This window comes from Amia ocellicauda, chromosome 15 (genome assembly GCF_036373705.1).
Source record: "Amia ocellicauda isolate fAmiCal2 chromosome 15, fAmiCal2.hap1, whole genome shotgun sequence".
In the NCBI taxonomy this organism is placed as follows: domain Eukaryota; kingdom Metazoa; phylum Chordata; class Actinopteri; order Amiiformes; family Amiidae; genus Amia; species Amia ocellicauda.
Window position 1 is genome coordinate 23,878,149 of NC_089864.1, and position 12,559 is coordinate 23,890,707.

Genomic DNA, 12,559 nt, shown 5'->3' on the forward strand with positions numbered 1-12,559 from the left:
ATGGTATGTATTCAACATGGAACTATGAAAAGATTTGTATGCATTTCCCAGCTGTCGATTAGGTGCAGTCATCTGTAAGGATAGAAATAACATCCAAATTCATACAAATTTAGAACATCATTGTAAAACCATGTGTACTTCTCAGCTCTATTACACATCCTGAAAAGTACAGTATCAGCTGAATATTACAGGTAGACACCCATATCTCATAGCAATGAGCAGAAAGGAATACTCTCAGGGTTGTCCTTTCTCACTTTACTACTAAAGACAATACCAGCCTTCCCAAGGATCTCTGATTGAGGCTCTTGACAGTCTACATAAGTCACTTTGGAACCCAGAACAGTCTGGAAAACAAGTGTGACAATAGTTCCAAGTTAAAAGGGATATTTGTTTATTGGTGTTAATCTGTTACTTTTTAAATTCATCATGAATCCTGTTGTGCCTGAGCGAAAACAACATATTAAGACATGCATACAATAAAGGGGAGCCAGATACACTGTATGGGGCAGCATGGAGGGAATCAGTCCCCGAGAAACACTGCTGTTGTATTGAGAAATGAATGTGAGAGACTTATATAAACATTGAATGGTATATCACGTCTGGCACTTGGAGGTTAACATATATGTGGAAGTTAACAGGCTGTTAAAATATTGGTATTGGTGCTGTGGAATTCAACTCCCAAGAAACAACCATGGAAATAAATATATAATCCCACAAGCACTGATACTTCTCTCAGAAAATACTTTATTGACAAAAGAAACACATCTTAATTTTGAAATCATTTATCTGGAAATAATAACTGAACCACGGCAAACGTGATGAATTCATTTTTTAATTAATTTAATATACCTGTTGCATACCCTATTATTAAAACCCTATTATTAAAAAGTGAATTGGAATGACTCACTTTCGTCTGCAGGTATGAAGGTATCAATGCAGCCACTCTACGGACACCTGATATGAAGGATAAGGAAAGTCAACACGTTCACTGATCATTTGAAAACATCCCTTCATAAATGAGGTAATGTCACAACAAAGGTAGGCCACCTTCTCTGCTGTCTTTCCCCTTGTTGAAAATAAGCAACAAAACACGGCTTCTACACTCACCTAAAGGATTATTAGGAACACCTGTTCAATTTCTCATTAATGCAATTATCTAACCAACCAATCACATGGCAGTTGCTTCAATGCATTTAGGGGTGTGGTCCTGGTCAAGACAATCTCCTGAACTCCAAACTGAATGTCTGAATGGGAAAGAAAGGTGATTTAAGCAATTTTGAGCGTGGCATGGTTGTTGGTGCCAGACGGGCCGGTCTGAGTATTTCACAATCTGCTCAGTTACTGGGATTTTCACACACAACCATTTCTAGGGTTTACAAAGAATGGTGTGAAAAGGGAAAAACATCCAGTATGCGGCAGTCCTGTGGGCGAAAATGCCTTGTTGATGCTAGAGGTCAGAGGAGAATGGGCCGACTGATTCAAGCTGATAGAAGAGCAACTTTGACTGAAATAACCACTCGTTACAACCGAGGTGTGCAGCAAAGCATTTGTGAAGCCACAACACGTACAACCTTGAGGCGGATGGGCTACAACAGCAGAAGACCCCATCGGGTACCACTCATCTCCACTACAAATAGGAAAAAGAGGCTACAATTTGCACAAGCTCACCAAAATTGGACAGTTGAAGACTGGAAAAATGTTGCCTGGTCTGATGAGTCTCGATTTCTGTTGAGACATTCAGATGGTAGAGTCAGAATTTGGCGTAAACAGAATGAGAACATGGATCCATCATGCCTTGTTACCACTGTGCAGGCTGGTGGTGGTGGTGTAATGGTGTGGGGGATGTTTTCTTGGCACACTTTAGGCCCCTTAGTGCCAATTGGGCATCGTTTAAATGCCACGGCCTACCTGAGCATTGTTTCTGACCATGTCCATCCCTTTATGACCACCATGTACCCATCCTCTGATGGCTACTTCCAGCAGGATAATGCACCATGTCACAAAGGTCGAATCATTTCAAATTGGTTTCTTGAACATGACAATGAGTTCACTGTACTAAACTGGCCCCCACAGTCACCAGATCTCAACCCAATAGAGCATCTTTGGGATGTGGTGGAACGGGAGCTTTGTGCCCTGGATGTGCATCCCACAAATCTCCATCAACTGCAAGATGCTATCCTATCAATATGGGCCAACATTTCTAAAGAATGCTTTCAGCACCTTGTTCAATCAATGCCACGTAGAATTAAGGCAGTTCTGAAGGCGAAAGGGGGTCAAACACAGTATTAGTATGGTGTTCCTAATAATCCTTTAGGTGAGTGTATTTTTACCGGTTACCTGTCTAATGTTAATAGTGATACAGTACGCATTGTTCTATTATAGATGTTCCACATGCTTTCCAGTTCTTGCATTAGTTTGGATTATGATGCACTATTCCAACTAACCCGAAAAAGGCTGACCTCTGAAAAGGCTTGTTTTTGGAAGAACTTGGGTCAGTGAGTAAGGTGGACAATTTCAGCAGATACAAAATAGATATAAAGATATAACTGGGGTGGGAGGTGAACAAGTTCAATGCAGAGTGTCCTTAAAGGTCTTGAGCAATTGTTTTATCAGAGGAATGTTGTGCTTGTTAAGTATAATGGCTTCCTCTTCTGGAAGCTTGGTATTACTGCAGTTTCAGAAGTTCCAGCACAAATTAAGTCCAGGTGGGACATTTACAAACATCAGAGGTGCCAGGAAGTTTCACTGTATAATGTATTATAGTTTGTGATTGTCTATTTCACTCATGCCTAGTCACAATACATATCCATATTGGACGATTCTCGATCATTTTGCTACCAAACAGTTGGCGACAGCAAAAAAAAATTGTACCTATTAAAGTTTCACAGTTTGAAGGACAGATATTTTTGTTTATTTTAAATGAACATGACCCACAGCAGACAGTAAGATTGAAAAGAAAAGAAAAGAACAGTAAGGCTTTGCATAACTTTATTGAAGTCTGTATATAAATAAACATGCACATTTCAAATGTAAACCCAAGTGAACTCAAGTGCAGCCAAAATAAGAACCCCCTGTCATGCGAGACATTAGTATTAACTTTACAAAATTTCAAAATCATAGAGGATCCTTAAAACACCAGGGAGAGAACACTGGCAAGACTTATGAGCTACAGAGCAAAGCCATATCCCATTCATCTCACTTTGACCTGGTTTAAATACATTGCTTTTCGTTTGTTGTTGTGTGTAATGCTAACATATAAATTAATTTACCAAATGCGCACTCACAGAGTGAACTTTTATATACAATATTTATAGCCTATTTAACTTCACGTCTCAGTCAGTCAGATAAATATTTATTCCTATCCCTCAACCCCATCCCACCCCAACCCCAGAAACACCACTATTCATTTTCCTGCTAGTGGATTACAATAAAGCATATACTTTAAGTAGAAGATACGTAACAGTACCCCAGCATTTGTATAGCTACTATCCAAGGCAATAAAGTCCAACCATCCCCCCAAAAAAGAAAAACGCAAACTGAAAAATAAACTAGATCTACGATGTATGGAAGGCAGCAATCAAAACAGTCAAAACTTCACACATACAGCTGACATTCTGGCCCCTTTTGATGACGAATCAAGACAGATTTGTTTTATATGCGCTGGGTCATGCAGATGGGAATTGTACAATGCAAAGGTTATGGTCTGAGATTACCATAAGGCTCTGGTGATTTCTATTTGGATACCGAAAAAAGAAAAAAAAATATATATATATCTGAATCAAATGCATCACCAACATTTATAATCTCAAAGCCTCTACATTGATTGTGTGAAGAATGATTTTTTTTTTAAAGCATCGACGAACCACTTTCTTTACTACGAGTACAAAATAAAAATATCTTATTTGGTGTTGTGTGTAGATCGATGTGCATGTATTTAGTATCCCAGGCATACGGGGCCAGTTTTGAAAGAGGCATTTGATGAATCATTGTAACAGCAGCATTAAAAAGAATGTTTTAAAAAAAAAGTAACTTTAAGAGTAGCAATGCCCAACGATACACATTTACTACGACAGGTTAAAGGCAGCTTATTTTAGCAGTACATTTGTCATGTGAAGACCCTCTGAGTATTTATTTATTTTTTCAAACAATTGCAGTACATGTGGCACTAATTCTATCTACAAAATGGGATGATTGTGCAATATGTGACAGTCCAGCATTTTTTACCACATTATGAAAAACAAAACTCATTTCAGTGCTCATCTGAATTATTTACAAGGCAAAACATAAATATGATATGCAAATAACTTGTTGGTTTTTCAAGGAATATAAAATAAACAAGAGAAGCACAAATCTCCGACATTCTTAATATGCGATAACGGGGGACATTGTGCTGTCTTTGCAAGTAGTCGGCTTGCTAACATGATCAGCAGTACCAATGCAGACAATCGGTAAGAGTCCAAGATGGGATGGGGGGGAGAGAGAAAAAAAATAAGGATGCCCTGGTTGCTTAGTCTCTTGTGATAGATGCACCAAAGAGTTGACGTTCCCCCACGAAACATTCCTGTGTCTGTGTAGATATTTGCTAGTAACTGTAATTGTTTATATGGCTTCCAACATTCCCCTCAGTTAGTGTGCATACAGATTTCGTTATTTAGATCATGCTCCTCATTGTCATTGTCGTTGTCATTGTTCTCAATCAAGTCCTCGTCGCTCTGAGCACTAGCTCCCAGAGCCGTGGCGGCGTCCTGGTCTTCTCGATCCAGTGCGAAGTAACCAGTGCCACTTATTGTGTCCTGCCTCTGGTAGAACAGCACGTACGCAGCCTTTGACTACAGGAAACAAACAAACACACAAACAAGCAAAGAACAGGGATTGTGAAAGAAGGCATGCTCAAAATAATGAGGTTCCTTTTTTTGTCCCCACCCCCCCACCCCCAAACAAAAGTGTGTGGAGAAAAACCTTGAAACTATCATGATTTTAGATTTAAGCAAGTTGTGGGATATCTTCCAGCATCTCACAAAATATTGTTTGTCTCAAAACCCAGACTACACTTAAAAATTATTCTACAGTTCTAGAGGTCTTTAAATTAAATATATAATCACTTATTATTTTCTTCTTGACAGTCAAAATACACCAAAAACAGTTTAAAATCACTCTGTGGCCATAAGAAGAAAGGAAGAAACTCAAACATACGGAAAGTGTAGTATAAGATGTACCATCTGAAGTGTAAAAGTGATAAACGGAGTAGAAACTTTCTCCTCTGCCAGTTTATAATTCTGAATCGAGCCACTGAACCGCACCGATTTACTGTGATAACAGGCCGATAATACAGTTTAGACCGTAAATAAATAACTTGCCACTATTTGCTCCTCAGATGCAGGGGAAACGCTACTGTCATCAAAGTAGAACCACTTGTTGTCATCTTTATTCTTAGCAAAGGCGGTATCTAAAGTAAGAGGGGAAAAAAAAAATACATTGAGAAGATTTTCCCCTTTTTCCACACATTAGAAGTAACATGTGAAAATTAATGATTTTGAGGGGATTGGGTGCATGTTCCTGTGACAGACAACACATAAAGCAAAACACCAAGTATTAAATGGAGCAGACACAAGAAAAGCAGCGTCTGGAAGCTAAGCCTGATATTAATACCATGGCAGTCTAAGTGTTGTAGGAGCTCATTTTCACACGGTGGGGTTCAGTCCTGCTTGCAGATGAATACAGATTTGAACCACAGAGCCCTGTGCACGAGCAGGTATACCTAACGAAGCTGTATTTGAGTCATGAGATTTCAACGAGAGGAAACATCTAAATTTAGGCACAACACTCTGTGTGCGTACTTATACAGGGCTCTCCCCTGCCCCTCACAAAAACACAAAACAACATTGTTACAAGATCATTTCTGCAATATTTGGGTAGGATAAGCTACCACCAAGTACCAACTATGTCTAGTTTATTTAAAAAATACTTCAATGGATTCATCAAGCTCTCAAAATGTATCTTTTAGAAGTTTGTATTTGACTCACTTCTGAAACTGACATGCTCAATGTTATACGAGACATAAAGTAGCAAAGCCATAACACTGCAAATAAATTGTGTCTTACAGTGTCCACCACCCATTCCTCCATAATGATTAGAAACAGCGATCAGATCATATCGACAAGGGCCAGCATTGGGATTGATCAGGAACTCGGACATGTCCAAATCACTGTGTGGAGATAAAGAAAATAATCTGATTTTCCTCTGTGCTGTAATCTCCATTTGATAAAACACCATAAAAACACATAACTTGAAAGAGAAGATATTAGTTTAATAATTAACACCCTGAAATGAATAGTTAAAAAATCATATTCTAGGCGTTTTTAAAAATATTCTGTTCAGTTCTTACACATTGCTTAAAGAATCAATCTACAGTCCTTTCAATGGCGAATTCAGCAGCAACATCCTATCGTATACCTTATAGGGAAATCCACCAGGGAGTCCAGCTTGTCCCTCATGTAGCGGCTGTAGGAGAAGCGCTTGAGGTGCACTACGAGCACAGGGGGCAGAGACCACAGGTCCAGCTTCTTTGTGGCTTGCTGGTGTTGTTTACAGTTTGGACAGTACCTTCACAAACAAAAGAGCGCATTTCAATTAAACAGAACCACAACTTAAACACAACAGACCCCTTCTGAAAAGAACAAATATGCACATGTATTTATGTCTAGTGCTATAAACACGGTACAGGCCACACATGCTGTGCTGCAGGAGACCTCCCAGACTGGGGAATCAGTCAGTTTGGTGTCATGACCTTACACTCAATCTGACCAGGAGTTAGTCTTATAAATGTCTTTGTAATCAGTCGCTGACAAATGAGCAAGAACTTAATTGTAAGAGGCACCCCGAGACATAGGAAAAATGTCCACATAACAAAAACAAGGTGATATTTTCAATAAGGATTCAATTCACACATGCCCTTATCATAAGCAACTTACTAGGTTTAAAAAATTAGTATATATATTTATTTATACTGATGAATAATATTTGCAACACATTCATTTAAGGATACAAGGTACTACTGGCATACAATGAAGGAAAAATGCTAAAGGAATACAATTAATAAAGTGTGTGTGTACAGAGTGGACTCACCATGGATCTTCTGCTCCTAGTTTCTCCTTTGTAGTGAAGAGCTCAATGCAGTCTTTCAATTTGAAAAAGGCCTTTTTCTGAGGTTTATACTCCATGCTTTCATGCTTCTCAAAATCCTTTTTGAATTTTGAACAAACAGATGGAAAACAGTTTAATTTGACATTCACATTGTTTTTCTGCTTGAGAGCATGTACACATTATCAAAGTGATGTATTGTTTAATGAAGACTAAAGGCAGACGGAAGGGTTTTTAAGTCTACACTTTTAATCAATGAATAATTGTACCACTTCTGCCAGTGTATACAGTAAAACAGAGATTTAGTCATTTAAAAGCATTCCTGTGCCAGTGCTATCATTGTACACATCACTTCCTAGTGTTGGCAATGCAATTTCCCATCTCACCTCCGCTGCACTGTCATCAAAGTAGTTGTTCTTCAGTTCAGGCTCCCAGTCCAAAGAGAGATACGACCTATCTGTTAAAAAGAAATGAAGAAAATTGCATTCACGTTCAAAGGCCAGATTTAAATAATTCATTTTCCAGGGTGTCTAAGCCTGGTCCTGGCCCTAAATCAAGTATTCCTTTATATTTGGGAACACTCATCCTGATCAGTTAAGGGTTTCTGTTAAATTCAGTAATTTAGAGAACATTTGTGTCAAACCTAATAATACACTCATCGTGATTGAGAGTCTTAAGAAAGATAAACTGAACTAAAATTAACTTGATTGGAAATCTAAAGCAGGAGCTTTTGACACCCCAGACAAAACAAAATACAAAATGATGAATGTTTGCATTATTAGTCATGCTTTAACCAATACAAATACAATGTTTAATGTGACCCCTCACAACCCCAAGTTTACAGATAACGCACTGAACAGAAACACTCACCGCTGAGCCTCAGATGCCCATCATCAAACCGAATCTGCCTGGGTTCCTCTTTGATGTAGCTGAAGTCTGTTTTGCCCATGTTATTGAACTGGAATGTAAAAAGTCGTTTTTTGTGTCCCACACACTGATGTCCTTTGCATGTTTGTTCTGGACCAATCCCGTTCTCCAGGTCATTGTCTCCACCCACGGACTCCTCTGATTGGCTGTTGTCATTCTCAGAAGGGAGCTCCTGGTCCTGACTGGACTCCTCATCCTGTTCGTCCGTCTCCATCTCACCTGTAATTTGACCAGGGAATTCAGTCTTTTCTGTGTCATTTCCATTATAGTGCAATAGTCGCAAAGACACAAAGAAGAACTTCATCTGAACTATCACCCTGAGAAAGCAGCAGAAACGTGCAATACAATTTCCAGAGGAAAACAAAAACCCCACAAAAATATCCAAGAAAAAAATATATAAAATTTACACTCAATAGATTTTTACGCATCACACATCTCTTCAGACTGTTTTATCTTATTTATCCCTATAAATCACACTATTAACCACATAATTTCTGGATCACATTCTCTTGCTGTGGTTTATTTTATAAAAATATGAAGCTCTCAAAAACATGACCCAATAATTAATTCAGCATGTCTCAAAAGTATGGCAGCAATGCAATTCCCATATTTCCATTACATGGGTAAGTAATGGATCTGCACTCTTATGTTGGTCTTTACCAAAACAAAAATCTGATGATTAATGATATTACATAAGCCTGTTAAATCAAGGTTGAGACCTTAAACTGAGAGCTCCAGCTGGAAAGACCATCTACAAGACTCTGTGTCTGCCCAGGAACTGAGTCCGAACCCCCACTTTAAACGCACAAACGCTCAGATACAAAATGCTTGTCTATAGATTACAGCTATAGTTATCTGCGCTGTTTCCACAGCAGCTGACCCTGTTTTTCCACCCTGCTTACATTAGGAATCCTAATCTGAAAACCTATTAGGAAAACACAAGTGGAAACCCTGAAATACATATACAGAAATAGACTGTATATAGCACTTTGTTAATGCAAAGTACACAGGGGTCCATAGGAGGTTGTGATTGAAGGATTAACATTGTAGGCTGGAATAACAAACGACTGAATAAAAAGACAATTCCTTTTGTTAACTTGTTGACGGACGAGCACAGAACTTAACTGTGACTTTAAAAAGGAAATCGATACTATGCCATGAGATGCAGATATCAAAATAAAGACAGAGAAAAAAGTTCAGAAAGATCACTTACTCGGTGAGCCCTCCTCCAGCACGCCGTTGCTGCCATTGCCGTTGATCCCGTGGTCTTTGGCACAGTGCGTCTCTTCCTCCTCCTCGTGCTCTGGTGAGGTTCTAACATATCGGCTGAGATCAAACATTTCTCCATTACACCTCTGTCATAAACAGCTCCCATGAACTGAACATCAGATTGTCAACTTGACGAAGTGCTGTTAGTTTTGCTGTATAACAAATCTCACCCTACATGACCGATTTATAAAACTTCAGAAGCAGGTAGGAATGTCCTAAAAAACAATGGCCCATTGGCTCTGACTGACACACTGTCAATAACACTTTTAAATCTACTCCCATGCAAACACTTCATTTTACTGTTGGCAACTTAATTACCCTTTATAAATGAACTAATCAGCAATCAATTAAATAATGAAAAAGCCAGTTCCAAGCCTCATAAATCCTGCATTGCATAAATTTGGAAGCAAGACCATAATAGATCTCAGTATTGTTAATTAAATGTTAAAGGTGACAACCTGTTCTAATATAACATCAGGAATGAGTTAGAAGAACAAGAACAGCACATTCGTATTGTTCATAAAATTAGATTTTGACCAAATATGAATTGCCATTCTTAAGGTGTATAGATATATAGACACATAAAACACCAAACATAGGTTTCTCAATCCCAGTACTTGGGACTCCCTGTCTTTTTGATTGTGCTCCACCTTGTTCTGCTAATTGTGCTAATAGATACTGCCAATATATCTATTATTTTTTATTTAACCGTTTCCTGTACTCACTTCTTGGTTTCAGAAATACCAATGCTTTAGTTTTGTTAGTACCACAGCAGTATATAAAATTCTTAAATAAAGAGGTTGCAAACATCTATACTGGAGACATATTCAAAATGCAACCCAGACAGCACTTGCTCTGTAACTGGAGCATGCTTTAATAAATAAAGCACCTACCACATCCTCATGAGCAGCATGTTGTAGAACTTGTCCTCACTGAGGCTCCTGGGCACCGTGATGAGGAAGGGCTGCCCGAACAAAGGCGAGCTGGTGTGGTTGTAACCTGACTGCCGGTATTTCTCCCGCAGATGAACAGGGATGACAACATGCTCGGTGTCCTCGACCCGGTTTACAGCTATTTCAAAGCTTCCAAGTGGAGAGAAGAAACACTAATGAGGCAGAACTCCACAAACAAAAGCGTGAAACCATCCCAATTTCAGAGAATGAAATGGCTTCTTCAGAAAAAATAAAATAAACAAAATCAAACATGGCTGACGAGAAAATAGTTCATCATGTCCAAACATATTTACACTTTCTCAGTCTGTACAGAAGAGTCTTTTAACGATGCATATTAATGTGTATAAAATATGATTCGGGCTTCATACATACAGGCTGCAGGTGTGTTGGCCTATATACATCAAATTTAGAGTAAAAGCTGCACTTTATGTGTTTTATTTGAGGCCTAAAAGGCAAATATTTATAGTTTTACTGTTCCATTAATATTATAAAAACAATAAAATAAACTGTACTTACACATAAATGTCATCCCGTTCCATGATACTACTTAAATTTTCATTCGTAGCAAATATTCTATGAAATCGATGGTTGTATATATCTGTTACAATCATCTGGAAGGAGGAACGACAGAATTACAGTAATACAATTGGTTTCCAATTCTCTTTTTTTTTTTTTGGTCAAGGTAAAAAGTCCAATCCTTACCTTGTCTGCAGGTACACCAGATAAAGCAGAGAGAGAAGCACAGAGGTCTGAAATGTACCCAACCTTGGGTACAATCAGTTTGTACTGAAAGGAATAAAAAAAATCAGGAATACATCATTATTAAGCGTTCAGGGAGTTTATTTCAGGCGGTCTTTAACAATCCCCAGAAGGGTAAGGGTTCAACTGTACCTGCATTGGTTTTGCAAGGGGATCCAATCTGACCAGATAGACCTCCAGAGTGCGTTCTTTTTTCATGGGGAGAGGAAGTGTCAGGTAACAGAAAGGGTCAAAGGTCACTGAAACTTTGGAACACACAGGACAGACTAAGGTAGATTTGAAGAGTCCATGGAATATATCCACAATGATCGAATCATTCCTTTTTATATGATTTTCCCAGGCTTCCTCAGCAACAACCTATGTAAAACAACACACCAAACAGAAAATGTTCAGTTTATATGAGCTGCAATTACAACTCTCAAAAAAAAAAGTTTGCTGTAATGACACATTTTATTGCAAAATCTGCAAGAAAGTCATCAGCACAAGCTCAATCATCTATAATTTTAAAAGAAAACAACCCCAAGTGATTTATCTACAACAGAAAAAGTTAATCAGACCAAGATAAACTACTACATTAGGCTCTATTTTTCTGTGTTAAAACTGAAACAATTCTACTGTCACTTTTTGCAAATGTACTTAAAATACAGTAATTCAAAAGCAAATACGCGTCATTATACAGGCTGTAAACACACAATGCAATTGGGAAAGAGAAGGAAAATGTCTCAAAGCAAAAAACTACATAAAAAGGTGTAACAAAATACCAAATACATTTCAGTATAAAATCTAAAAATGTATTCAAATACAGTGAGGGAAAAAAGTATTTGATCCCCTGCTGAAATGATCAGTCTATAATTGCAATGGTAGGTGTATTTTAACAGTGAGAGACAGAATAACAGCAAAAAAATACAGAAAAATGCATTTCAAAAAAGTTATACATTGATTTGCATGTTAATGAGGGAAATAAGTATTTGATCCCCTATCAATCAGCGATATTTCTGGCTCCCAGGTGTCTTTTATACAGGTAACGAGCTGAGATTAAGAGCACTCTCTTAAAGGGAGTGCTCCTAATCTCAGCTCGTTACCTGTATAAAAGACACCTGTCCACAGAAGCAATCAATCAATCAGATTCCAAACTCTCCACCATGGCCAAGACCAAAGAGCTGTCCAAGGATGTCAGGGACAAGATTGTAGACTTACACAAGGCTGGAATGGGCTACAAGACCATCGCCAAGCAGCTTGGTGAGAAGGTGACAACAGTTGGTGCGATTATTCGCAAATGGAAGAAACACAAAATAACTGTCAGTCTCCCTCGGTCTGGGGCTCCATGTAAGATCTCACCTCGTGGAGTTTCAATGATCATGAGAACGGTGAGGAATCAGCCCAGAACTACACGGGAGGATCTTGTTAATGATCTCAAGGCAGCTGGGACCATAGTCACCAAGAAAACAATTGTTAACACACTACGCCGTGAAGGACTGAAATCCTGCAGCGTCCGCAAGGTCCCCCTGCTC

General features: G+C 38.5%; 1 protein-coding gene across 5 annotated transcripts in view; it reads right to left on the minus strand.

Annotated features, from left to right (window-relative positions):
• Positions 1–2,971: 2,971 nt before the first annotated feature.
• Positions 2,972–12,559, minus strand: part of usp15 (ubiquitin specific peptidase 15) — a 31,250-nt gene continuing 21,662 nt past the window's right edge. For all 5 annotated transcript variants that reach the window (XM_066724279.1, XM_066724278.1, XM_066724282.1 and 2 more), the window contains 12 exons: positions 11,181–11,405; positions 10,992–11,075; positions 10,806–10,900; positions 10,230–10,418; positions 9,281–9,393; positions 8,011–8,286; positions 7,527–7,597; positions 7,126–7,241; positions 6,454–6,603; positions 6,102–6,205; positions 5,358–5,446; positions 2,972–4,829 (listed from right to left, as the gene is read on the minus strand). In XM_066724279.1, coding sequence (XP_066580376.1) covers positions 4,623–4,829; positions 5,358–5,446; positions 6,102–6,205; positions 6,454–6,603; positions 7,126–7,241; positions 7,527–7,597; positions 8,011–8,286; positions 9,281–9,393; positions 10,230–10,418; positions 10,806–10,900; positions 10,992–11,075; positions 11,181–11,405 — 1,719 coding nt within the window. In that variant the 3' untranslated portion in view covers positions 2,972–4,622. The remainder of the gene's footprint in view (positions 4,830–5,357; positions 5,447–6,101; positions 6,206–6,453; positions 6,604–7,125; positions 7,242–7,526; positions 7,598–8,010; positions 8,287–9,280; positions 9,394–10,229; positions 10,419–10,805; positions 10,901–10,991; positions 11,076–11,180; positions 11,406–12,559) is intronic.